Below are 26,223 nucleotides of genomic sequence, written 5' to 3' on the forward strand. Positions count from 1 at the left end.
CTTAGGCACGGTATTGGGTAAATGCTGGCGATGCCGGGTGAGGTCCAGGGGTCTCAGGCACACAGGCCCGGGCCCCAGGATGCAGGTGCCATTGCCTCCCCTTGCAGCCCTCCCTGCCACGTTGGGCCCCACCCTGTGTGGCTCAGCTACCAGAGGGTCGTGAACCTGGGACCCCAGTGACCCCGGAACCCCGAGCACGCGCGGCACGGGGCGGCCATGGGCCCCGACCCCTGCTCTGACTCACACCTGCATCCTGGGGCCCAGGCTCGTGTGCCTGAGACCCCTGGACCTCACCCGGCATCGCCAGCATTTACCCAATACCGTGCCAGCTGTGGGCAAGGAACCCAAGTCCCCGAGGCGGCGGGTGGGCTTCCCACACCTGGAACTACCGGGGCTTCTCCTGGGTAGCCGTGGGTTTGGTTCCTGGGATTCTTCCTCCTGGCATCCCCCGGCTCCACGTCTTGCCTGGGTGGCCGCAGGCACCGCCCGCCACTGCCCTACTAAGGACTCCACCGTGTGTCGTAGATTACTTTTACTTTCCACGATGACACCTCACTAGGAGGAAAGCCGTCCCTGGGGTCTCTTAAGAGACAGCTGCTATTCAAAATGAAAGAAATTAAGCAAAACGCCAGCGCCGCAGCCGCTGCAGTGGGGGCAGCGAGAGGCTGGGCCCGGCTCTGGGGTGCAGGTCCTTCCACACTGGGGTCAGTTTTAGGGAGTCAAGATAGACGTGAGAGGCCGAGGGCTGTGGGGGGGCGTGGGGCACGTTAGGGGACAGAGGAGCCCAGGGTGGGTTGGGGGAGCGCCGGTGGTCAGCGTTCACCACACCCTTTGCCGGGTGGCATCCTGGCCTCTGGCCCGCGTGGGAGCGCCTCCTGTTGGGAGGTGGTGACACCCAGTGTGTGTGTTCGTTCACCCCTGTGGCGTCCTGGTGTCCCTGTGCTGGTGGGTCCACGATCCGGGGTAGGGGCTCTGGGTGCCTGCAGCACAAAATGTGCTGGGAGGGTGTGGGGCCCTGCAGAGGTGGGGTGGGTGGGCCACAGAGTAGCCACCCCAGGGAATGAGTAGATGTGGCCCAGTAATCGGACCTGGGAACACATCCCCAGCAGCAGGGTTAGCACAGCCAGGGCTCAGAGGCGCGGCGGGCCTGTACTCTGTGTGTGTGCCTGTCTGCGTGTGTATGTGTGTGCTCTGTGTGTGTATGTGTGTGAGTGTGTGTGCGTGTCTGTGTCTGTGTGCGTGTCTGTGTGTGTGCGCGTGTCTGTGTGTGCATCTCTGTGTGTGTGTCTGCATTTCTCTTTCTCTGTGTATCCTTGTCTCTGTGTGAGTGTCTGAGTATGCGTGTGTGTCTCTGAGTGTCTGTGTGCCTGTGTCTCTCTGTGTATGTGTCTCTGTGTCTTTATGTGTCTCTGTCTCTGTGTGTGTCTCTATGTCTCTCCGTGTTTCTGTATGCGTATGTGTCTCTATGTGTGCGTCTCTGTGTGTGTTTCTGTATGCGTGCACGTGTCTCTGCGTGTCTCTGTGTGTGTCTGTATGTGTATGTGTGTCTGTGTGTCTCTGTGTTTCTGTATGCATGTGTGTTTGTGTGTGTGTCTCTGTGTGTGTGTCTCTGCATGTGTCTCTGTTTCTGTATGCATGTGTGTGTCTCTGTATGCATGTGTCTGTGTTTCTGTATGCATGTGTGTGTCTGTGTGTCTCTGCATGTGTTTCTGTGTGCATGTGTGTCTCTGTCTCCGTATGCATGTGTCTGTATCTCTATGCATGTGTGTCTCTGTATGCGTGTGTGTCTGTGTGTCTCTGTATGCATGTGTGCGTCTGTGTGTCTGTATCATGTGTGCGTCTGTGTGTCCCTGTGTGCATGTGTCTCTGTGTCTGTATGCATATGTGTTCTGTGTGTCTCTGTATGCATGTGTGTCTGTCTCTGTGTGTGTTTCTGTATGCGTGTGTGTGTGTGTCTGTGTGTGTCTCTGTATGCATGTGTGTGTGGGCCTCTGTGTGTGTTTCCATGTGCATGTGTGTCTGTGTGTCTCTGTATGCATGTGTCTTTGTGTCTCTATGCCTGTGTGTGTCTGTGTGTGTTTCTGTATGCATGTGTGTGTCTGTGTGTGTGTCTCTATGCATGTGTGTGTCTCTGTCTCTGTATGCATGTGTGCGTCTGTGTTTCTGTATGCATGTGTGTGTGTATCTGTGTTTCTGTATGCATATGTGTGACTGTGTGTTTCTGTATGCATGTGTGTGTGTCTGGTGTTTCTGTATGCATGTGTGTGACTGTGTGTCTCTGTGTCTCTGTATGCATATGTGTGTCTGTGTGTTTCTGTATGCATGTGTGTGTGTATCTGTGTTTCTGTATGCATGTGTGTGACTGTGTCTCTGTGTCTCTGTATGCATATGTGTGTCTGTGTGTTTCTGTATGCATGTGTGTGTTTCTGTGTGTGTCTGTGTGTGTCTCTGTAGGGTGTGCGTGTCGAGGTCCCCTGGGAGTCCACCCCAGTGGCTCCCAAGCATGCACTGGCCTCCCCTGGAGGGTGTGTTAAACCCAAGCGTCAGCCTCTCCCCTGGAGGTCCTGTGGTCGGGGGTCTTTGGGAGACTCTGCACCTTCTGGGAGTTCCCTGGGGGCACTGTGGGTGCAGGAATCCCCCACCCCTGGCGGTGCTGGGGCAAGGCTGAGCCTCAGGGTGGGCTTTGGGGTGGGGAGGCGCTCGCCCTGGCTGAGGGGCAGGGTGGCAGCGGGGGCACTTCCCAGCAGCCCTGAGTGATGAGGGTGGCAGGGGCCACAGGGGCCCAGGAGCTGGGCAGTGGCTCCAGGATGGCTCTAGGGCCTTGGTGATTGGCAAGGGGCAAGGCAGCCTCACCTGGGGCCTGGGGCTTGGGGTGTGGTAATCTTGACAGCAGGATTAATTGAGCCCTTCCTGTATGTGGTCACTGTGCTGGGTGCCTTGAGTGTGTCAGTCCATTAGGGCCACACAGAGGCCTCCATTGTCACCTCATCCCACTTTGGAGATGTAGAAACTGAGGCATAGGCAGGCCAGGTGGATGTGCCCAGGTCACAGCTGTGCATGGCTGCCCACAGCCTGGGCATCGGGTGGGAGCAGCTTTCACTGTCCGACCCCCGGCAGCGGCTGCAGGTGGGGGATGAGGGCACACCCCTTGGTGGGGGGATGGCATTCAGTGCAGAGCACAGGGAGGGGCGCTCAGCCTGTGTGGGTCTGGACCCTGTCACAAGCTTGGTCTGAATGCTGGGCAGAGTCCCTGGGGCAGGGACGCCATGGAGGCCCCAGCCTGAACCGTCCACTGTAGAAATGAAGTGCAGGCCTCCCAGCCACATTTTGGACTGTGTTTCCTGGGATGGTGGCTGATGAAGTCCCAGGGTGGGACCGCCTGGTGACTCGCAGGCGGGTGACAGGAACAGCTGCTGTCACCCACCACTGATCCTGCCTCTGCCTCTCCTCCCCAGGGCTGTGCAGAAGCTCAGCCTGGCCTCCAAGCGGAAGAAGCCCCACCCGACACCGCCTCCCGCCACCCGCGGCACCTCCACCTACCCCACCGACTTCAGCGGGGTCCTGCAGCTGTGGCCGCCCCCGGCACCCCCCTGCCTGCTCAGGGCCGCCTCCAAGACCAAGGACAACCCTGGCAGCATCGGGAAGGTAGACGCAGCCCCGAGTTCGGGGCCCTGGGTGGGGAGGCCAGAGGCGTCTGAGAAGACGCAGGAGGGGTGCGGGAGTGGAGGGGCTGCCACTTCCTTCTCTGGGTTGGAAAAGGGTGGTCAGTGGGGTGCCATGGGGAGACTGAGGCCCAGGTGGCAGCAGGGAGCCTGGGAGCCTGTGCTGGCCTGGGACTGCCGGGATGGGAGGGGAGTGGCGTGTCCTAGGGGTCCCAGGGGCATGTACTAGGTTCAGCGTGGGGCGGGACAGCCAGGTCACGGGGCTCCCCGGGACTAAGGTTGGGTTTGATCCAGGGAAGCCCCTTGCGTAGGCTCCACTGAGACGCAGCCCTGAGGGGGCTGGGGGCAGGAGGGGACTCTCTGCTCTCCAGAGTCACCGTGTGCAGGCGGGCCCCTGCCATGGGAAAGCGGGATGGGTGATGGGTTGATTCTGGCGCCGCGCTCCACATGGGAAGACTGCCGCCTGTGGAGGGCACAGGGCCTCCATCAGTGATGGGACAGGCTGTCTCCTGGCTGTCCCTGGAGCTCTGAGCCTGGGGCCTGTGGCTTGCTGGTTGTGCCATCCGAGTCTTGGAGAAATACCTGCCCTGGCCGGACGTGGCCCTGCCTTGTGCTGGGAGCTGGCAGTGCCTGGTTCGTGGGCCCATTGAGTCAGGTGGGCTCTTCGTGCCCATGGAGGGTGGGAAGCCAGTCACACAGCTCTGTGTGTGCCCCCGGTGGCTTTTTCCTGCCCCTCGGCCTGCTCTGCAGCCAGCCCCCTCCCGCCCAGCACCCCGAAAGCACTGCCTGGTGTCTCCAGGCCCGGGAGGCTCTGTGCCCCACATGGGCCATCAGGCTCCGTGCCCCTCTGGACTTGGACCACGATTCCCAGAGGTTCAGCTCTCCAGGGGACAAGGTCTGGAGGGGACGCTGTGCCCATGTTTGAGACCCCCTGGCGGAAGGCCCCTGTACCTGGGCCTGGGGGTGCCACAGGCCTCTCCCACTGCCCTAGCTGTACTGGGTCTAGGGTGCCAGGAGCACCCCTCGCAGTCCTGGTGAGAGCCTGCTTGACCTTCACAGCTCTGTAGTCCTGGAGGGGCCTCCTGGGCAGCCACACCTTGGGATTTTGTTAGAGCTCGGGAGGTGTCAGGCTCGTGGGAGAGTTCGGAACATGCTGGCTATGGGGAAGGGCTGTAAGTGACTGTGTGTCTGGCCACGCCCTCAGTGGTGCAGTTGCTGGGGGCTGTGCCCCCTGCCCGCCCGGTGATGTAGCGAGCATTGTACTTGCAGCCCCTGGAACGCTAATTTCGTGACTTGAGCCCTCCAACCTCTCCAGGGCAGCCCTGGCCTGAATTGACGGTGGCTACTGGTCTGGGGCAGCGGTGGGTCCCTAGGGAGGGCCACCGTGGGGCATAGGGGCTCTGGGGCGGCCTGTGGGGCAGACCTGACAGCTCTTACCATCTTCAAGGCCATGGCGGGTCCGGGTGGGGGTATCAGGCGGTTGGCACCTTGGGGCTGCATGGGTGTCCAGAGGGGAGTGTGTGGTGAGACTGCCAGGAGCCTCCCGATCTCCCTGACTCTGGGTCTCCACCCCGAGCACCCCACCAGTTGCCAGGGTTTGAATGGATCGCTTGTCCCTCTGGGCACTGGTTTCCGTTTGGGGTAAGGAGGGCTTGGCGGGCATCTGGCATCTCTGTCCTCCGGAGGCGACATTCTGCATCCAAGGCCCGGGGGCAGGGGAAGCTGTGTGGCCTGGATCAGGGACTTGTCATTGCTCCGCTGGGGTTGGGGCAAGGCCCCGGCCTGGGGTGAGGCGGGGGTGGTGGGTGAAGCAGAGTTGGGGGGCTAGGCCAGGAGTCACTGCCTCCCTGGAAATCTCTTTGCCTAGCACTGCCGGGGGTCTGCGGGGAACAAGGGGGCTCCTGATCTCTGTGTGTGTGCCCGGCACGGGCTGTTTCTCCACAGTCCCCTGGGATGCGAGGCCAGTGGCATCAGCCTGTGTTTTGGGCCCAGGCCTGGCTGGCTGGGGCACCCTGGGTCCTCCCCACCCTCAACAGTCCCCTCGAGACAGGGCAGGTGGGTGCTGGGGCCAGGCTGCCGCTGCCCTGGCCACGTGGGCTGCAGAGCTGTGCCGAGAGCTCAGGAGGACGCCGAGGTCAGGTGTGGGCGGTGGTGGGCAGGCAGCATCCAGGTTCCCCGCCCAGCCTGGGATTGGGGCCCTGGCTCTGGCCTGGGCCTGGCACTCAGCCTGTTTGTGCCATCCAGTTGGGGCGGGGGGCAGAGGAGTCAGCAGCTCCTTCAGGAGCCCGCAACACTTTTCCCAGCACCCCGCGTTTCTTAGGGGACAGCTTCTGCCCCACTTCCTCCTGGGGGCAGCCTTGGCCGGGCTTCTCCCTTCTCTCCATGGCAGTCACACCCCCACCCTGCTCCGGAGCGCTCAGTGCTTCCCCAGCAACAAGGAGCCCTGGGTCACCAGCCTTCCAGCCCCTCCACCCTGCACACCCCCCAGCTCCCCGGGTGTTATTAGCACTAATGTCACATAGTCAGAAATGCCGCCTGAAAGCCGTTTAATATTGTCACAGAAAAGAAGTTAGATTACGTTCAATTTCTGACATTAATGTGCTACTTAAGATAATTCATCACAGTGTGGTATTAAAAAAGACAGCCCTGTCTGGGTGGGTGCTGAGCAGCGCCCCTCCCCCTCCCTGCCTGGGCTACCTCTTCAGAGCTGGAAGCCCTTTTTTAATGCAAAATGTGTTTTTTCTCTCCCAGGCAGCTATTCCGTGGGGCTTTGTAATATCTGAACATTTAGGGGAGAGGCTTGCTGTGCCTTCTCCTGCAAAGACCCTGTCATTTCCCCGCAGTAATGACAGGGTTCTCTTTCGGCAGACAGTGGCCTGCGCTGGGACCAGGGCGGTGTGGGGCAGGCTAGATGGGCGGTGCCCCCACTGTGGGCTGCTCCATCCCCTCCCTGGGGAGGCCCGCACCCCCCTTCCTCCTGGTTGTGAGCCCGCTCTGCGATTAATGCTGCTGGTGGAAAGGGTGGCCGGCAGACGTAGAGAGCCAAACCGTGAGCCTCTCCACGCCACTCCTTCCCGCTAGGAATTCTCTCAAATCTGCAGAGCCCATTTGGCTCCTGAAGTGGTGAGGAGTTCACACTGGAAAAAAAATTGCCAAAAATTACCGGGAAGTGCACGTTTTCGTCTGCTTTGTGGTGGCGTCTGGAAATGAAATAGTTTTGATCACGTCGTCGGGGGAATAAAAGAATCGATTCTTGCCTAATGGAGCCCAGGTTCTGAGTAGTACAATAGAAAAGTGTTTCTTCATGCTGCTCCCCGGAGAGCGGGCACTCCCGACTCCAGCGGCTTGCATATCAATGTGCCCCATGCCCAGGGGGAGTAGGTGCCGCCTGGTGCGAACTACCCACGGTAAACCAATTTTGCCGGCGTTATGTATCTGTCACTTACAATTAAATCCGTGAAAAATATTGGCTCTGAAATGAGTCTCGGGTAATTTGATTTACACTGTAGTGGAGAAATCAGAGATTTCGGCGCAGAGTGGACTGTGGTGTCCTCCAGCAGGAAATGGGGCCTGTCTCTGGCTCTGCGTTGGAGCCCTGGTTCAGGGTGGCCCTCGTGTGTGCAGCCTCTGCCGGGTCAGAGCCGCCGCCTCCTGGCATCGACGCACCAGACCCACCTGTGTGGGGTGTCCCTGCTGTGCATGGGTTTCAGAGTGTTTGCAGTGATTGCTCTGGGCTCCGGCATCCTGGGTCCTGCCCCTCCCCGGCGTCTGCCCCCTCTCAGGGTACTGGGGCTGGTGTCAGGGTCTTCCCGAGTCCGGTGCCTGTATGTGGCCCAGTTTGGGATCTGTGTGTGTGCTTTGGAGACGCCATTGCTTCTGCCCAGCACCAGGGCTGCCTGGTTCCCTGCTGGCTCGGGAGGTCAGGCTGGAAGCCCAACCCACCCTCAGCCTGCCCCCCAGCCTCAGTCTCCCCAAGCCTGCAGTGGGGCTGGTGAGGCCGAGGCGTCAGAATTTGTATCTTCCCCTGGATGGGATCCTTCTTATCTTGCCCGTCCCCGTTTGCATTCGAATGGGCTTCCCCCTGCTTTCTGCTGACTCTAGTCCGGCAGGCCACAGGGTGCCAGGGTTCGGTTCCCTCAGCTGGCCAGGGTCGGAGGCAGCCATGCCCCTGGATGGCTCCCCTGACAGCGCCAGCCCTCTGCGGCTCTCACACCTCTGTGGGGCAGTTCATTCCCTTATCTTGCAAGTGCTCCCCCTCAGCCTGGGGAGCAGCCTGCGAGGGCTGGGCCAGGGGGCCATGCTCCTCCCTCCTGCTCTCTCCTGGACTGAGCTGCTCTGCAGGACCTGAGCGTCCGTCCTCTTCTCACAGAGGCGCCCGGAGCCCGCCGCCCCCTCATTCTCTGTGCCGCACATTCGGTGCTGACAGGCTGTGCACCGGCCTTGCCTCTCCCTGGCCCTCACCTTCTCCCTGCTCTGCTGACCTCATATGGGATCTGCTCTCGCCTGGAGCAGGGGCGAGGTGTCCACATTCCTGCGGTGGGGGTGCCAGTGTGAGGCCTGGCCCGCTGTCCCCACCTGAGCTGGGCCCCTCCTGCCCTGTAATTAGTGGCCGGCTGGGCGGAGGCAGCTTCTCAGGTGCCGCCCACCTCTGCCCCAGGTGAAGGTTATGCTGCGGATCTGGCCCGCACAGGGGGCCCAGCGCTCGGCCGAGGCCATGTCCTTCCTGAAGGTGGACCCTCGGAAGAAGCAGGTGATCCTCTACGATCCCGCCGCCGGTCCCCCAGGCAGCGCAGGCCCCCGGCGAGCCGCCACTGCTGCAGTTCCCAAGATGTTTGCCTTCGATGCCGTCTTCCCCCAGGACTCCGAGCAGGTACGGGCAGGCGGACTGGGCGTCCTCCCGGAGACCCGGAGTCGGGCTGCTGGCTCAGCACATGGGTCCGATCTGCGCCCGCTTCTCCGTGCAGGGCGCAGAGGAAGCGTGAGCGAGGGGCCCGCTGCGTGCGGCGCCTGCCTGCTTACCTCCCTCATCGTCCTGGCCGGCGTCCTTGGGTGTCTCCACCCGCCCCTGCCGAGGCTCTGGGCCAAGTCCACAGGGAAAGGCCTGGTTTTCCGGAGCCCGCCCTCCCAGGAAGCTTTCCGAGCGGCTGTTGGGCTCTGGGCTCTGGGGGCGCCCGGTGCTCCCTGCCCATGCTGAGCCGTGCACCGTGTGGCTGCGTGTGCGTCTCTCTGCGCGTGGTGGTCTGCCCCTGCCCCCGGCGGCTGGACTTCTGGGCTTTGCGGGTGTGTGTCTGCACGTGTCTGGCCAGTCCATCCTACGTGTGTCCTGGGTCCTGTTCATGTGTGTTCTGTGCTTTCCGTGTGCACATGGGATCTGTCCTTGGTCCCGGGTGTGCAGCCCAATCTCCTTGTGGGTCGACTGCCTGCATGTGCCAGGACAGACTGGCCTCAGGCCCACAGACGTGGCAGAAGGAAGGGGCCACAGCCCTGCCTGATTCTCTTGCCCCCCTAGGCCGAAGTCTGCTCGGGGACCGTGGCCGACGTGCTCCAGTCGGTGGTCAGTGGGGCTGATGGCTGCATTTTTTCCTTTGGCCACATGAGCCTGGGTAAGCACCCTTGCCCCACCCTAGATGGGTCCTGCTGGCCACCCCCTCCCATCCACATCACGGTGGTTGCTGGCAGCTTCTGATGGGAAAGGAGGCTGGTCCTACACATGGGCCGTGGTGGGCATATGGGGTGAGGGGCTTGTGGAGAGGAAGCTGAACCCCTGCTGAACTGAAAGGCAGAGGGCTTAGGATGGATCCAAAGAGGCCCCTGAGATCTCGGTGCCCCTGGTTGGCCCCCGGGGACCCCAGTAGCCATAAAGGCTCCTTGCGTGGTGTGTGGTGGGGCCTGACGCCTGCGTGGCCCCCAGGCAAGTCGTACACCATGATCGGGAAGGACAGCTCACCTCAGAGCCTGGGCATCGTGCCCTGCGCCATCTCCTGGCTCTTCAGGCTCATCGAGGAGCGCAGGGAGAGGACGGGCACCCGCTTCTCCGTCCGGGTCTCAGCCGTGGAGGTGTGCGGGCGCGACCAGAGCCTGCGGGACCTGCTGGCCGAGGTGGCCCCTGGCAGCCTCCAGGACACCCAGTCTCCGGGAGTGTACCTGCGGGAGGACCCCGTGTGTGGGGCGCAGGTGCGCCTGCCTACTGTCCCACCTTGGGGGAGGGGGGCTGCACTTGGCCCTGAGCCACTGAAGACGCCGCAGCCTCTGCCTTTCCTGCAGCTCCAGAACCAGAGCGAGCTGCGGGCACCCACGGCCGAGAAGGCGGCTTTCTACCTGGATGCGGCCCTGGCGGCCCGCAGCACCAGCCGAGCGGGCTGCGGCGAGGACGCCCGACGCAGCTCCCACATGTTATTCACACTGCACGTCTACCAGTACCGCATGGAGAAGTGCGGCCGGGGAGGAAGTAGGTGCCACACCCGCACTCCCGGGCCCCTGTGGGATGCGTGTCAGCAGAGACCCAGGCACAGGGGCCTGTCATCCAGTGGCTCCTGGGGATGTCCCTGGGGTTGTCACCAGCTTGGGCCTGGGGTGGGGATGTGGAGCAGGATCTGGGGGCCCCTGGCTACACCGTCATTTGCTTGCCTTGTGGTTCCAGTGTCCGGAGGCCGCAGCCGCCTGCACCTCATCGACCTGGGCAGCTGTGAGGCGGCGGCTGGCAGGGCCGGGGAGGCTGCTGGGGGTCCCCTGTGTCTGTCCCTGTCGGCCCTGGGCAGCGTCATCTTGGCCCTGGTCAACGGAGCCAAGCATGTGCCGTACCGGTGAGTGTAGGGCCTGGGCAGGTGCCGACCAGGGTGGCCCCTTGGTGACCTGGTAAATCCGTGTCTGGTGTGCCCGGCGCTGCTGTGGCCCCCAGCTCCTCAGGGCTTTGCTCCTCCACCACCTGACAGGCCTCGCTGCCCGTGGGCTGCCTGGGGCCCCACGCTGGGCTGGTGCCGGAGCTGGGTGGGAACCAGACTGATCCCAGGGCTGCCCTTGGCCAGCCTGTCCCCGAAGCTCCCTTCCCAAGGCCTTGGCGTCTGAACCGCCTCGACCCCCAGGGACCACAGGCTCACCATGCTGCTGCGTGAATCCCTGGCCACCGCTGGCTGCCGCACCACCATGATCGCCCACGTGTCGGATGCGCCAGCCCAGCACGCAGAGACGCTCAGCACCGTGCAGCTCGCCGCCCGCATCCACCGCCTGTGCAGGAAGAAGGCCAAGGTGCTCCCCACCTCCTGCCCGCCCCATCTCGGGGCGCTCTTCGGCTCCTGTGTCCACTGCAGGCCTCTGCTGGCCTGGTTGGGGTGGGGGTCAGCAGGTGGCCTGGAGCCTGGGTAGATGTCCTATGTGTTCTGATGTCATGAGGCTATGCCCATGTGGCCCTCCCTGGGGGGTGGGGAGCCCAGCCTGAGGTCCCTGGCTGCAGTGGGCAGAATCGGGGCTTGCTGTATGCGGCTTGTGGTGGCCTCACTCCAGCCTGCTGCCCCCACACAGGCCCTGGGGTGCTCAGGAGAGCCGCACCACCTCTGCAGGGGCTTCCTAGGGACCCCTCTCTGGGGCTGGAGGGTGGAGTTTGGGGCACTCTGGGGTTACACGGCCCTTGGTGTGAGTCCTGGCCACTGGCCTGGGCACACATGCTTGTCTTTTGAGCTTCCCGTTCCCTCCCAGCGCGGGGTGACACCGTTTTCCTTGTAAAGTTGCTAAGAATGGTCACTTAGGCTCTTCCCCTGAGACTCAGTTCCGCTCCCAGCGTTTGGCGGGACATGGTTGGTGGTGCCTGCTGTGGTTTTCATCACAGTGACCGCAGCATTGGCCCTGTGCTCTGGGGAGGGTCGGGGAAGCGGGGGCGTGTAGGGGAGACTGGGCTCGGCAGCTCCACTTTTCTTCCCCCAGTACGCCTCCAGCTCCTCTGGCGGGGAGAGCTCCTGTGAGGAAGGCCGGGCCCGTCGGCCCCCGCACCTGCGGCCCTTCCACCCACGCACTGTGGCCCTGGACCCCGACCGCACGCCTCCCTGCCTGCCCGGTGACCCCGATTACTCCTCCAGCAGCGAGCAGTCCTGTGACACGGTCATCTACGTGGGGCCCGGTGGGGCGGCGCTGTCAGACCGGGAGCTCACCGACAACGAAGGTCCGCCTGACTTTGTGCCCATCATCCCTGCCCTGAGCCGCCACCGGCCCTCCAAGGGCCCCCGAGACGCAGACCACTTCCGCTGCAGCACCTTCGCGGAGCTGCAGGAGCGGCTGGAATGCATGGACGGCAACGAGGGTCCCTCAGGAGGTCCAGGTGGCACCGACGGAGCTCAGGGCAGCCCCGCCCGAGGGGGCCGGAAGCCCTCGCCACCAGAGACTGCATCCCCCAGGAAGGCCGTGGGCACCCCGATGGCTGCCAGCACCCCTCGAGGCAGTTCTGGTCCAGACACCCACCAGGGTACCCCTGAGCCCTGCAAGGCCACTGTCTGGGGTGACCAGAGAGAGGACAGCAGCGCTTGGCCTGAGCTGCTGGTCCCGGAAAAGGCTGCAGTGGGTGGAGGCAGGAGGCCACTGCCCAGCCCGGCTCCCCCACCTCCTCAGTTGCTGGAAGCCTGCAGAGCCCCAGAAGAGCCTGGGGGAGGGGGCACTGATGGAGTGGCACGGACCCCTCCCGTGGGCATGAGTGGGCAGGTGGCTGGGTCCCCGATGCTTCCTGGGGCCACCTGCCCCCGCCTGGCTGCTGGCAGTCGCTGTCCGGAGCGGGGCCTGCTCACCACCACAGTGACCCTGCAGCGGCCATTGGAGCTCAACGGCGAGGACGAGCTGGTGTTCACGGTGGTGGAGGAGCTGTCCCTGGGGGGGCTTGCCGGAGCTGGGCGGCCCACCAGCCTGGCTAGCTTCGACAGTGACTGCTCCCTGCGGGCCCTGGCCTCGGGGTCCCGGCCGGTCAGCATCATCAGCAGCATCAATGATGAGTTTGACGCCTACACCTCTCAGGCCCCTGAGGGGGGGCCCCTGGAGGGGGCGGCCTGGGCCGGCAGCAGTCACGGCTCCTCCATCAGCTCCTGGCTCAGCGAGGTCAGCGTCTGCACTGCCGACAGCCGTGGCCCCACGCCGCAGCCCCGCTTCAGCCCCGACTCGCTGGCAGGGCTTGACCCTGGGGGCCCACCTGCCCTGGATGGTTCCCTGGGGGATGGAAGCTCTGGGTTCCTGGGGCCAGACAGACCTGACAGTCCTGGGCCAACCTGGGGTCCGTGCCCTGGGGAAGTGGCTGCAGTGGCCCCATCCCGACCCGGCAGGGAGCCCCAGGCCGGGCCCTCGCGGTGGGCATCCGCAGCCCAGACCATCCACTCCAGCCTCCCCCGGAAACCGAGGACTGCCTCTGCCACCACCCGCGTGGGCTGTGCTCGCCCGGGCCAGAGCCCACCTGGCCGTGGAGGCCTGTTTGAGGACCCATGGCTGCTCCGGGTAGGGGAGTGTGATGCCCAGGCAGCTTCTGCTGGCAGGGCCCCCAGCCCCACACTTGGCTCCCCCCGGCTGCCTGAGGCCCAGGTGATGCTAGCCTGTGCCCAGAGAGTGGTGGACGGGTGTGAGGTGGCAGCCAGGGCGGCCCGCAGGCCAGAGGCTGTGGCTCGGATCCCACCGCTGCGGAGGGGTGCCACCACGCTGGGTGTGACAACGCCAGCTGTGTCCTGGGGGGATGCTCCCACGGAGGTGGTGGCCTGCTCGGGGAGCCTGAAGGCCTCCCCCACCAGCAAGAAGGGTCTGGCTCCCAAGGCGGGCTTCCTCCCGAGGCCCAGTGGGGCGGCCCCCCCGGCCCCACCCACGCGGAAGTCCAGCCTGGAGCAGAGGAGCAGCCCGGCCTCGGCCCCTCCGCATGCTGTGAACCCGGCGCGGGTCGGGGCTGCTGCTGTCCTTCGAGGGGAGGAGGAGCCCAGACCCAGCAGCCGGGCTGACCACTCTGTCCCCAGGGCCACGTCCAGCCTGAAGGCCCGGGCCAGCAAGGTAGAAGCGGCACACCGTCTTGCCGGACACGCGTCTCTGGAGCGGTACGAAGGCCTGGCGCACAGCAGCAGCAAGGGCCGGGAAGCCCCTGGGCGGCCTCCCCGGGCTGTACCCAAGCTGGGTGTGCCACCCTCCAGCCCCACACACTGTCCAGCTCCCGCCTGTAGGAGCGGCGCAGCCAAGGCTGTGGGGGCCCCCAAGCCCCCTGCTGGTGGAGGCAAGGGCCGTAGCCTAGTGGCTGGTGGGTCGCGGGCTCTGGGGCCTTCGGTGAAGCTGTCTACGGCCTCTGTGACGGGCAGGAGCCCTGGCGGCCCTGTGGCCGGTCCCAGAGCAGCCCCACGGGCCGGGCCCAGTGTCGGGGCAAAGGCTGGCCGGGGTACCATCATGGGCACAAAGCAGGCGCTCCGGGCTGCTCACAGCCGCGTCCATGAGCTGTCAGTCAGTGGAGCCCCGGGCCGAGGTGGCTCCTCGTGGGGCTCGGCGGACTCAGACAGCGGCCATGACAGCGGCGTGAACGTGGGGGAGGAGCGGCCACCCACGGGCCCGGCCCTGCCCTCCCCCTACAGCAAGGTGACCGCCCCACGGCGGCCCCAGCGCTACAGCAGCGGCCATGGCAGCGACAACAGCAGCGTGCTGAGTGGAGAGCTGCCGCCCGCCATGGGCCGCACCGCCCTTTTCCACCACAGCGGTGGCAGCAGCGGCTACGAGAGCCTGCGGCGCGACAGCGAGGCCACCGGCAGCGCCTCCTCCGCCCCTGACTCCATGAGCGAGAGTGGGGCTGCCTCCCCAGGCGCCCGCACCCGCAGCCTCAAGTCCCCCAAGAAGAGGGCCACAGGTGGGTGCAGAGGTGCACAGCCCTCTACAGTTTACAGGGCCAGGAGGTGCTGGACAGATGGGCACAGCCTTCAAGGTCCCAGACCCACCCAGCCGTGGATGGTTTACAGACTCGCCTGGGGCTTTTTGTGTGTGGAGGTGCACGGCCCTCTGCAGTTTATAAACCCCCTGTACTTGCCCTTCTCTGGCCCCACCCTGCCCTGGGGGGCTGATCCTGGTCTGTGTCTGGGTGAGCACAAGGGCAGCCCTGCACAGGTCGCCAGGCTGGGGCACTGGACTCGGGTTTGGGTCCCGGGCCTCGTGCCTCCCTGGCGAGTGTCGAGCTGCCTGGAAGGCCCCCGCCAGGGCTGCCCCAAGGGACAGAACTGCTCAGGTCATGGCAGGGAAAGTGGGAGGCCCTGGTGGTGGTGGGGGCGCCCTTGAGAGCTGTGGGCCTGGCTTGGGGTCGGCTTCCTCCCTGCCCTGGGCAGAGCGCCAGCCTGAGGATTCCTGGACTGGACCCCGAAGGCCGCCCTGTCAGGACTCGGGCCGGCTCCGCAGCGTCCCTGCAGGGGCTGTGCTTGGGCTGGGCCCCGCCTCTGTTCACCCTGTGCCCGGCTCTCCGTTCCAGGTCTGCAGCGGCGGCGCCTGATTCCCGCCCCACTGCCCGACACCACTGCCCTGGGCCGTAAGCCCAGCCTCCCCGGGCAGTGGGTGGACCTGCCCCCGCCCCTGGCTGGCTCCCTGAAGGAGCCGTTCGAGATCAAGGTGTATGAGATCGATGACGTGGAGCGCCTTCAGCGGCCCCGCCCCACCCTGAGGGAGGCCCCCACCCCGAGGGAGGCCCCCACCCAGGTAGGGCCTTTGGTGGGCTGGGGTCTATGAGCCCTGGTGGGGAGCCTGCCGCGGATGGCAGAGTGAGCCATTTGATGGGCTCGCCAGGCCTCTGGGGGTGTGGCTGGGTAGCCCCTGACCTCACTTTCTGTCCACGTTCCTCCCAGGACGCAAAGGTAGGAGTGGCCCTGCCCAGCCCAAGCCTGTTGCAGCTCCGACACTCCCCTTGGGCAGTGGGTGGGTGGCTGGGGGGTCCTGAGGCCACTGCTGCTGTCCAATGGAATTCTCCCCTGTCGTGGGGAGGGTGGTCCTAGAGCCGAGCCAGGACCCAGACGGGCATGGGTGGGCTGCCCCCGGTCCGCCCCCTGCCCGCCCTTGGAGCCCCACTGTGTGCCTGCCAAGGCCTGGCAGGTGAAGGGAGGCGGGGGCCACAGCAGGGCTGCTTGGGGGTCTCTGGGGAAAGGGTCCCATGCCTGAGCCCCCCGTGCACCCTGCCTCCCAGGGTCCAGTGTTCGTCAGTACAAGGCTGCTTGGGGGTCTCTGGGGAGAGGGTCCCATGCCTGAGCCCCCCGTGCACCCTGCCTCCCAGGGTCCAGTGTTCGTCAGTACAAGGCTGCTGGGGGTCTCTGGGGAGAGGGTCCCATGCCTGAGCCCCCGCCCGCCCTGCCTCCCAGGGTCTGGCGTGCGTCAGTACAAGGCTGCGGCTGGCGGAGCGCAGGCAGCAGCGACTGCGGGAGGTGCAGGCCAAGCACAAGCACCTGTGTGAGGAGCTGGCCGAGACCCAGGGCCGGCTGATGCTGGAGCCTGGCCGCTGGCTGGAGCAGTGTGAGTCCCGCCGGCCCACGGACCCAGCCCGGCCCACCGTGTGCCCTGACAGCTGCCCTCCCCTCCCAGAGCCTTGTTGCTCTCCTGTACCTCGTGGTGGGAAGGCTGGAAGGCAGGGTCGGCCGGGCCAAGATGCCTTTCCTGGGGCCTCTGGGGGGCCAGGTGGCTGCCCCCAGCCTCGGGCCTGACGCAGGTGCCCCTCCCCTCTCCTCCCCTCCCCAGTTGAGGTGGACCCGGAGCTGGAGCCCGAGTCGGCCGAGTACCTGGCGGCCCTGGAGCGAGCCACGGCGGCCCTGGAGCAGTGCGTGAACCTGTGCAAGGCGCACATCATGATGGTCACCTGCTTCGACATCAGCGTTGCAGCCAGTGCTGCCATCCCGGGGCCGCAGGAGGTGGACGTCTGAGGCTGGGCGCCGGACAAGAGGAGGGGGCGTGCAGCGGGCTGGAGGACGGGACGTGGGACGGAGCGAGGATGTGGTGGGGGCTGCGGGGGGAGGATGCGGAGGGGTTTCTGTGTGGGACGGGAGTCTCAGAGAGGAGACGGAGTGTGGGGGAGGGAGGGCCGGCCACGCGGTGGACAGAGTGAGGGTGCCAGGGTGACCAGAAGACCGTCACCACCCAACAGCAACGCAAGTGCCTTTGACCTTGATTTGGACTTTTCTCCCTTTTGCATTTGGTGCTACAGACTTGAGACACCAGCAGAAGTTGTGTTCAGCCCGGCCCCGCTGCGCCTGTCCGGGCCGGGGCTGGCGCCGGTTGTGTTTGTGTCCACCTTGCCTTCTTTGCAGCCAAGCAGTTTTTGTGGAGTGGGACTTACCTGCACGCCCCAGGGGTCTTTCAGGATTCAGGATGACTTTTCTTTTACAATGGTTTCCTCTCAGCAGAGCCCGGGTTGTGGGGGATCTGTGTGGGGTTCTCAACGCAGATCCATCCTGGGGTCTCCCGGGCAGGGATGGCTGACCTCGAGTCCCCTCCCTTCCCGAGAACCTGCTCTGTCCCGAGGGCAGCTAACAAGGGCTGAGCCCCAGGTACAGGTTGCCTCTTCCACGGCAGGAATTTTTACCAAAACCACAAGCAAAAAACAAAACAGACCACCACGACCAACAACAAAGATGGGGGGTAGGGTTTTGTAAAGGTTCTGTTAGGTTCATATTTTTATATCATTTTGCCCATAAATGCGGAATTTGCCGTGGGAATTTGAAGACAAATGATCTATGTTTTTATGGTTTTCTAGGGAAGGTGTTCTGGGGGCCGGGCTCTCTCCAGCTGTGGGAGGCCTGCTCCCTCTGGGGGGCACCCTGGGCAGGGTGGGGGGGCCTTGGGAGGCGCTTCTTGCCAAATGCAGACGAGGGGTGAGCCTGCCAGCGTTTGTGACGTCCCCGCACGACAGGCTCATACTTTCTGAGGATCGTGCGTGGCATAGGACGTCTGAACCTTTGTACAAATGTGTAGATGACATCTTGCTACAGCTTTTATTTGTGAATTAAAGATGCATCGATGTTTCCCACGGCTGCTGAGTTCACTGGGCGTCGGCAGACTCCTCACGCCCTGGTGTGCCACCCTCTGAGGGTCCCTGGGGTGAGGGGCAGTAAACGTGGGAAGGACACATCCACGGGGACCCAGGGCTTCGGGTGCTGTGCCAGGGCCTGCCTTGCAGCCCCTGTGGGGCCCACGGTGCCGTGAGGGCCCTTCGGAGAAGGTGGAACACGACAGAGCTGGGATTCAAGCCCACGCTTCCTTTCTGATCTGCTTTCTTGTTGACTCTGCTGAGACCTTAGGGTCCCGAGGCTGGGGCAGGGAGCCAGGCTTGGGGGCTGGGCTGGCGGGAAACAGCCCTGTGTAAGCGGCCCCTGGCTCCCTTGTCTCTGGGTTATGCTATGTGGGGAAGTCGAGGCAGGAGTGATGGCAGCATTTCCCTCCCAGAGTCTTCTTGCCATCCTCTGCCCTCTGCCTGCCTTTGCTCATGGGCTCAGGACCCCCGAACCACAGGAGCCCCCTCCCGGGGCAGCCTGGATGGAGGCTCTTCCCTGGAGGACTCAGGCCTGGGTCTGTCTTGACCCCAGTTTGCTGGGCTTTCCCGTGGTCAGAGGCCCCAGACCCTTTGGGGGATCCCCAGCCCTTTGACTGCTGTGAGCTCATGGCCTCACCTGACCTGTACATGTGCCCTCTGGGGCCACCTTAGCTGTTGCTCTGGTTGCCTCCTGGCCTCTTCGGAGTCCTATCTGCTTCTCATTTGGTAGGTCCCCAGCGGAACTAGTTTGCTTCCTTAAGCCTGTTACTCTGTCCCCATGCCAGTACCCCCCGCCTGCCTGGCCTGCGAAGGTTGTGTCTGGGCACCTGCCCCTTTCTGCGGCTTTGCACTGGCTTCCAGCTGCTCCACTCCACCTTCAACCCGAGGTCCTGGCCATGAGGCCCCACCATCCCCCGTGCTGTGATCCCCTGCCCAGCAGCTGGCTGTGCAGCCCCTCCCTCCCTTGGGGACTCCCCCTGTCCCCGGCTAGGTGCCCCTCCCTGGCTCCAGGCGGGGGATTGTGGGGCCCCTCCTTGGTGGAGGCTCCTAGGCCTCTCTGCCATGGCACGTCACACCTTGTGTGGTCTCTGCCTGTCTCCCTGCTTGGCGGGGTCTGAGTCATCACCTTCCCCGATCCTGGGCACAGGCCTAGGCCCAGCAGGGCTGGGGAGACCCTGGCTGAAGAAGGAATGAAAGAATACGTGAATGACAGCATCCCCTTAAAGAGGCTCCGGCTGCGGTGGAAGCAGGTCCAGGACAGCTCTGAGCCGTCTGCAGAGAGCCTCCCACCGGCCCTGCACTGTGGTCCCACACAGACGCAGTCCTTCGTGTGGCCACAGGGCCCCCCAGGTCAGGCCACAGGGTCACCCGCACCCAGGCCCCTAGTGTCCATCGCAGGTGGCCCTTGGGACTCCAGCCTCTGGGTTTGGGGTTGCAGGCCAGCCTGGGAGGCTGCTGGGGCCCCTGATCCTCCAGCCCCAGCCCTGCTTTTGTTCGAGGCCAGCGCTGCGTCTCAGCAGAAACTCAGACTAATGTGGAGGGCAGGGTTGTTCCCGAGAAGCCGAGGGCCACGCATGCCGGCTCTGTGCTGGGTTTGGAGAACTTGGCGAGGGGGTCGGGTCCGGGTGGGGTGTGATGGAGCTTGGGGTGTGGAGGGGTGATCCCCTCAGGACCCTGCTCTCAGGAGAGCCTGAGCCCACCCGGCCTGTGTCCTGGAAACCTGGTGCAGCTGGCTGTGACCCCTGACCTGCACAGAGGCGCTGGCCAGGCACTCTGTCCATGGGAGCCAGGACAGTGCTGGGGTCTGAGTGGGGTTGGGTAGGTCAGGGTACCTCATTCTCAGGGACCGGGGTGATGCTGGTCCCAGGAGGGAGGCTGGGGAGCTGCCCTAGAGCCCAGACCACTGCGGGGTGCCGGCTCTTGCTCCCTTCTTGCCCTGCACCTGCTCACCTGCAGGGGATGGGTGGGTGCTGAGGCGTGTCTGGGTGGGTCCCTTTCTTTCATAGAGCACACCCCTGCCCCCTCCCCATCCCTCTGTCATTGGAGGGGTCCAGAGCCTGCTTCTTGCTGGGGAGCCTGGTCCTCCCTGCCTGGACCCCGGTCCTCCCTGCCTGGACCCCCGTCCTCCCTGTCTGGACCCCGGTCCTCCTGCCTGCCGGGCTGGCGTGGCTGGGGCCTTGGGGATGGTGGCCTTTGGGCAGGCCAGGCCGGGCCCATTTCCCACAGTTCGGGCCTGGCTCTCAGAGGGCAGTGCCTGTTTTACAGGACGTGGAATCCACTGTCCTGGGGCCAGCCCAGGAGCTGGGTCGGCCTTTCATCTGGGACATCAAAGCCCTCAGCCCTGTCATTAGGGGCTGGAAAGGTGGCTGGGGAGCGGCCCAAGTAGGAGTCACCCATTTTATGGATGGGAAAGCGGCAGGGACCCAGCTCTTTGACTGAAACTGAAGCTAAGGCAGCGGCACCAATGCAGCCTGCAGGGAGCCTCCACCTCCTGCTTCCGGGACATTTGGGGAAACTGAGGCCCTGAGAGGGCAAAGGAGCCTCCACCTCCTGCTTCCGGGACACTTGGGGAAACTGAGGCCCTGAGAGGGCAAGGGAGCCTCTGCCTCCTGCTTCCGGGACATTTGGGGAAACTGCGGCCCTGAGAGGGCAAGGGCTGCTTGAGCCTCCAGCAGGTGTTCCTTGAGGAGTAGGGGGGCGGATTTGGAGTGTGCAGGGGCAGGATGGGAGGGGCTCACAGGGGAGGGTCAGGGTCAGCTGAGGTGGGGAGAAATGGCAGCCTACGGGCAGCCACGCAGCTGCTGACGGTGGATGGCCAGGGCTGAGGCGGGTTTGGGGTTAGGGGAGTGGGCGCAGGAAAGGACCTTGCTGGGCTATGCCGGGCACTGGCAAGGTCCTCCCAGGTGGTGTCTCTTGTAGCCTCTGAGGCTGGCTTGGCACCTGGCCAGCCTGCCCCTGCCATGGAGTGAGGTGCCCACCTGACTCACCCAGTAAGTCCAGGCCTGCCCTGACGGCCCTGCCCACACCAGCCCTAGCACGGGAGGCCACGTTGTGGGGTGGGGTGACCAGGGGCAGGGGGTCATGAGGTGGCTAAGAGGAGGCCAGAGCTGGGTGGGCTGGGCAGGCCAGTGGGACAGGAGCTGAGCTACATGGCCTGGGAGGCCCACAGAGCCGCTCCACAGTCCGCCCTGCTCGCAGAGTGGCGGAGGGTCCGTGAGCCACGGTCTGATTTCCCGGGGCCCTGCCAGGCTGTCTGCCCCGCTCCTTGCTGGAGGGCGAGGGGGGTTCCCTATTCCAAGGACTGGGATCCGCAGGAGGCGGAAGAGCAGAGGCCCCTCATCCCTGGACTCAGGGTCCTCCTATCTGGCTGGGCGTGGTAGGCGTCTGGGAAACTGACTGCAGCTTCAGTAGCAGGCGCTGGGTTCAGAGGTTCCCTGTGAGCCTCCTCCTGTTCACCATCCCAGGGACCACAAGTGCAACCCATAGCGATGGCCATGGGGATGTGACACTAGGGTGGGATGGGAACAGTGGCAGCAATGACAGTGGGAGTGCTGGCAGAGGAGCGTTGGTGGCAGGGAGGCTGGTGGCTGTGGCTGGGGTGGGGCCATTGGCAGAGCAGCAGCAGTACTAGGGATGGTGGCAGCAGAGATCCAACCAGCCTGGCTGATGGGGCAGTGTCGCCCCTCCTGGCCTGCTGGTCGCTTGGCTGCCCTTGGGCCTGTGTGTTCCTCATGAGGCCAGCAGGACGTGGCCCGAGGCTGGTCCTTTCCTGACACTTTTCCCTGGGAACTGGGAGTGAGGTCACAGCAGCCTCCACAGGGTTCTCACTGGGTCCTGAGCCCCAGCAGCTGAAGGGGGGAATGGGGGCCGCCTGGAGTGCCCAAGATGGGGGCCCTAAATAACCAGCAGCGGGGTCATTGCCGGATGATGCCACGTTCTCCCGGGATCCCGGGCCAGGAGGGGAGGCTCTGCCAGTCCCCCTGTGTCTCGAGCCTCAGTCTCCCCCTCTGCCGAGGTTCCTGTTCACGTGTGCGGTCATGTGTGTGAACATGGCTCAGCACCTGTCCTCATCTGCTTCCCCCCACCAGGGCCGCCCCCGGCTACCGTGAAATGGACGGTGCTCTGGGCTCTCCAGAAGGGGACCAGTCTCGGCCCCCACACCCTGGTTCCCTGGGAATCCGAGGAGGCCCCTGCCCTGTGACTGCGCCCCACGCCCCAGGGCCTGTCTGCAGCCCTGGCGGGAGGGTGATTCCTGGGGTGGAGGCCCCCTGTCTGCTCCTCTCCTGGGAACGAGCCCCGCCCCACGGTGCCTGGGGGCTGGGATGTGCTCCCAGCAAACAGGAAGCCCAGGGTGACTTCTCCCTCCTGACATTGTGTTTACCAAGGCGGGATCCAGGCCCGTTTCCACACAGGAAACCCAGGAGGCTGGAAGAGGCTGGGAAGGAATTCCCTGGGCCAGCTAAGACGCTCCGGCTTCCTGTAGGACAGGCAGGCAGTGTGGGGTGGGGGTGGAGGTGTGGGGTGGGTGGGTTTGGGGTTGAGGGATGGGTAGAGGTGAGAGTGTGGGTAGAGGTGTGGGGTGGGTGTGGGTGGTATGAGTAGAGAGATGGGGTGGGGGTAGAGGTGGGGGTAGATGGATGGAGTGGGGGTGAGATAAGGATGAGGTGGGGGTCGGAGTGGGGGTAGAGGTGTGGGGTGGGTGGGTTTGGGGTTGAGGGATGGGGTAGAGGTGGGAGTGGGGGTAGAGGTGTGGGGAGGGTGTGGGTGGTATGAGTAGAGAGATGGGGTGGGGGTAGAGGGATAGGGTGGGGGTGGGTAAAAGGATGGTGTGGTAGTGGGGATGGGGATAGGAATGGGGTGGGGGTAGGGATGGGTTGGGGGAGTAAAGGGATGTGGTGGAGTGAGGGTAGGGGTGGGGGTGGTTGTAGGAGATGGGTGGGGGTGGGGTAGAGGGATGGGGTGGGGTGAGGGTGGGTGTGGGGGGATGGGGTTGGGGTAGGGATGGCGTGGGAGGGTAGAGAGATGGGGTGGGGTGAGGGTGGGTGTGGGGAGATTGGGTGGGGGTAGAGATGGGGGTAGATGGATGGGGTGGGGTAGAGGGATGGGTTGGGATGATTGTAGGGGATGAGATGGGGTGGGGTAGAGGTGTGGGGTGAGGTGGGTGTGGAGGATGGGGTGGGGTGGGTGTGGAGGATGGGGTGGGGTGGGTGTTGGGGGTACAGGTGAAGGGATGGGGTGGGGTGGGTGTGGAGGATGGGGTGGGGTGGGTGTTGGGGGTACAGGTGAAGGGATGGGGTGGGGTGGGTGTGGAGGATGGGGTGGGGTGGGTGTTGGGGGTACAGGTGAAGGGATGGGGTGGGGTGGGGTGGGTGTGGAGGATGGGGTTGGGTGGGTGTTGGGGGTACAGGTGAAGGGATGGGGTGGGGTGGGTGTGGAGGATGGGGTGGGGTGGGTGTTGGGGGTACAGGTGAAGGGATGGGGTGGGGTGGGGTGGGTGTGGAGGATGGGGTTGGGTGGGGTGGGGTGGGTGTTGGGGGTGGGGTGGGTGTTGGGGGTACAGGTGATAAGCAGCTAGGAGTCCAGGGAGGCTCCTGGGGCTCCGGGTGGCCGTGGTGGCACCCCCTTCAGAGCTCTGGATTTGGTGGCAGCCTTGAACGTCCCTGTGTCCCCATGTTGTCACCGGGACCTGCAGGCCCAGGCCCAGGTCTGTCTCCCTTCAGACAGGCCAAGGCTGAGGGGCACAGTGTCTCCCTCTGCAGAGTCCCTGTGGCCGGCACAGGGGACGCGTAAGCCTGGACATTTGTGATTTCAGGGCAGAGGCTTCCAGGAGGGCTGGGAGCAGAGCGGGGCCCTGAAGGTGCTCGCTCCACGCCTGGGCCTGGGGCAGCCAGAGGGTCCCCCCCTAAACTCCCTCCTGGCCACCTTGTCAGGAGGAGGTGTCATGTCCCAAATGTGGGTCCCCCCCACCTTCCCCCGTCTGCCTGCACCCAGCTGCACCAGACCTTGGCCTTGGGGGGTGCTGTTTGTTTCAGAATCATCTTTTAAAACTAAGCCTTCTTTTGGGCTTGCAGAAAAACCCTGAGGCTCACACAGAGCCCCCACACCCGACCGCAGGCTCCAGTGCCCCCTCCCACGGGCATGCAGCGAGGCGGTGGCGACGGCCCCAACTCAGGTCGCCCGAGTTCCTGTCTGCTGCCCCTTCCGGGCTCCACCTCTGGAGGCAGAGACGTAAAGCACCTGGAATTCTGCATGGGAGATTTGTCTCCTCTCTCATTTATTAATTTATCCAAATACTTTCAGCAGCGTGGACTTAGAGATGTTTGTTTTGTACTTTGGGTTACATTCAATACTATTAGTTTCATGACTAAAGCTGTTCCAGCTCTGGCCACTGGGAGCCTTTCAGCTGGGTGGCGTCGGTTTTGAGTCCTCAACCATTGCCCCCAGGCCCCTGTGGCCCCCAGACGTGAGCTGGTGCTGCCTGGTTCCTAGGCCTGCGGGCATGTGAGTCCCCTTCCCCCGCCCCCCACACGCGTGGCTGACATGTCCCTGCCAGGATGTGTGATTATATATATATAGAAATTAGAAATTACTAGAAAGGGTCTCACTGTCTTCCAGGCTGGAGTGCAGTGGTGCGATCATAGCTCACTGCAGTCTCAAGCTCCCAGGTTCAAATGATCCTCCAGCCTCAGCCTCCCACGTAGCTGGGACCACAGGTGTGCCACCATGCTTGGCTAGTTTTGTATTTTTTTGCAAAGAGGGGGTCTCATTTTGTTTCCCAGGCTGGTCTGGAACTCTTGGGCTCAAGCAATCCTCCTGCCTCGGCCTCCCAAAGTGCTGAGAATACAGGCATGAGCCATTGCCCCGGCCCTTGGATAATGCTTCACACCAGTTGCTTCGCACAGTCCTTAGCTCTCTGCTTGACAGCCCCCGAGCCCACAGGCCTGGGAGTCTCCACCCCTCTGAAGCCGCAGAAGTGAGGGGATGTAATGGCTGAGGCCCCGGCGTGGTGGGGGGTCGAGGTCTCCAAGCACCCAGGTGGAAGGAAGTGTATCTGGGCCCCGTGAGCAGACGGGAGCTCCTGATGGGAGGAACTGTACCTGGGAAGAGGGACCCCACCCCTGCCCAGGCCCCTGAGCAGCCCAGGACCCTCCCCTGAGGAGGTCTGAGGTGAGATGAGGCCCCTGGAGATGCCCCAGGAGGGTGCTGTCCAGGGTCACAGCCCCGTGCCAGGCTGGGGCCTCCCTGGTGAACTCGGTGGCCCGGAGTGGATGAATGGCATGCGGGAGGTGCCTGCTGGCTGCCAGGGCGGGCGATGCTGGGCTAGTTGCCACTGTGGCACGGCCTGGCCCTGGGGTAATGACATTCCTGAGAACCCTCAGGGTGACATCACTGCGTAGCTGCCTTCACACTGTTGTCACCATCACGGGAGTGTGAGGTCAGATGGACGTGCTGCCCCTGGGGTGTCAGGCCCCCTGCCAGTGCTGGCCAGTCTGCCCTGCCTGCCATACGGGGCTTCAGCTGGCCTTCTGAAGCATCCCGTGGACCTGGCGGGGACGGCCTGGGGGTGGGGAGGGCTGAGACTGCTGCCACTTCCTTGCCATTCCTGGGCGGCCGCAGGGTCACCATTTGCTCCCACTGCTGACCTGGAGGAAGGCAGCCTCTCTCCTCGGTGGGCTCCTGGTTATCTCAGCCCTTTGGGGAAACACTTGGTCCAGGTTCGGGAAACGGCTCTGCTGCCCTCAAGGGGAAGCCCATGTGCCTCACCGAGGAAATTCCCAGGCGGGGCCGTTGGTGACACTGGAACCCTAAAGGGACCTTGCATAGCTGGGCAGGAAGGGACCAGGGGCTTGAGGGGCGCAGGGGTGGGGCCTGGCCGGCCACTGCACTGCAGGTCCTAGGCAGGTGCCTCCTTTCTGTGCCTTGATTTCCCCTCCTGTAGCAGGAGCAGCTGTCTGCTGCGTCTGAGCTGGCTGATTTGGAATAAATCTCTGCCGTTTCTCCAGCCCCAGGGGCGGCGGGCCGTATTTCTCGCAGCCTCAGCGGCTGTCCCGCAAAGCTAATCTGCCTGGCAGAGGGGTGACACTCTAAATCCTGTGCCCAGGCTGATTTGTGGGCCTGCCTGTGCTGGCGCAGGGCTCGCTGGCATCTTTATGAGGCAGGATGAGCCTCGCTGAGAGCCAGGGCAGGCTGGGTGTGATCTACAGCCTGGGCGGCCCCCGCCTGCCAGCAGCCGCCGCGCACGCCCACTGGGCAGGGTGCTCTGGCCCAGGCTGAGGGCAGCCAGGTGTCTGACTCCTGTTGTTCCTGCTCCGGGAGCCTTGGAATTCACCTGCAGGAAGGAGGTTTCACAGCACACAGCTGTCCAGGGGGCGCTTCCTGAGCATCGTGGCCTGGGCTCTGGGGCGGGCTGAGCTGAGAGGCCCAGATGAGGGAGACCCAGGTCCTGCCTGTAGGGAACCCAGGCTTCCTGGGGCATGGGCAGGCGACACCTCTCTGCCAAGGCAGGAGGGATCAGTCCATTCTGGCCTGGAGGTGGCTGAGCCAGGAGGGCATCTGCTTCTGAGACAGCCTGCAAAGCAT

The 26,223-nt window shown here is 64.0% G+C and overlaps 1 protein-coding gene across 2 annotated transcripts in view; it reads left to right on the forward strand.

Annotated features, from left to right (window-relative positions):
* The window catches only part of KIF26A (kinesin family member 26A), a 42,533-nt gene extending 24,897 nt beyond the window's left edge, over window positions 1-17,636 (forward strand). For both annotated transcript variants that reach the window (XM_016926807.3, XM_016926808.4), the window contains 11 exons: window positions 3,456-3,645; window positions 8,320-8,532; window positions 9,172-9,265; window positions 9,574-9,836; window positions 9,927-10,110; window positions 10,303-10,465; window positions 10,745-10,907; window positions 11,580-14,496; window positions 15,106-15,329; window positions 15,983-16,133; window positions 16,356-17,636. In XM_016926807.3, the coding sequence (XP_016782296.3) occupies window positions 3,456-3,645; window positions 8,320-8,532; window positions 9,172-9,265; window positions 9,574-9,836; window positions 9,927-10,110; window positions 10,303-10,465; window positions 10,745-10,907; window positions 11,580-14,496; window positions 15,106-15,329; window positions 15,983-16,133; window positions 16,356-16,537 (4,744 nt within the window). In that variant the 3' untranslated portion in view covers window positions 16,538-17,636. The remainder of the gene's footprint in view (window positions 1-3,455; window positions 3,646-8,319; window positions 8,533-9,171; window positions 9,266-9,573; window positions 9,837-9,926; window positions 10,111-10,302; window positions 10,466-10,744; window positions 10,908-11,579; window positions 14,497-15,105; window positions 15,330-15,982; window positions 16,134-16,355) is intronic.
* The last annotated feature ends 8,587 nt before the right edge of the window (window positions 17,637-26,223 follow it).

The sequence above is a fragment of the Pan troglodytes genome, chromosome 15 (genome assembly GCF_028858775.2).
Source record: "Pan troglodytes isolate AG18354 chromosome 15, NHGRI_mPanTro3-v2.0_pri, whole genome shotgun sequence".
Lineage (NCBI taxonomy): Eukaryota > Metazoa > Chordata > Mammalia > Primates > Hominidae > Pan > Pan troglodytes.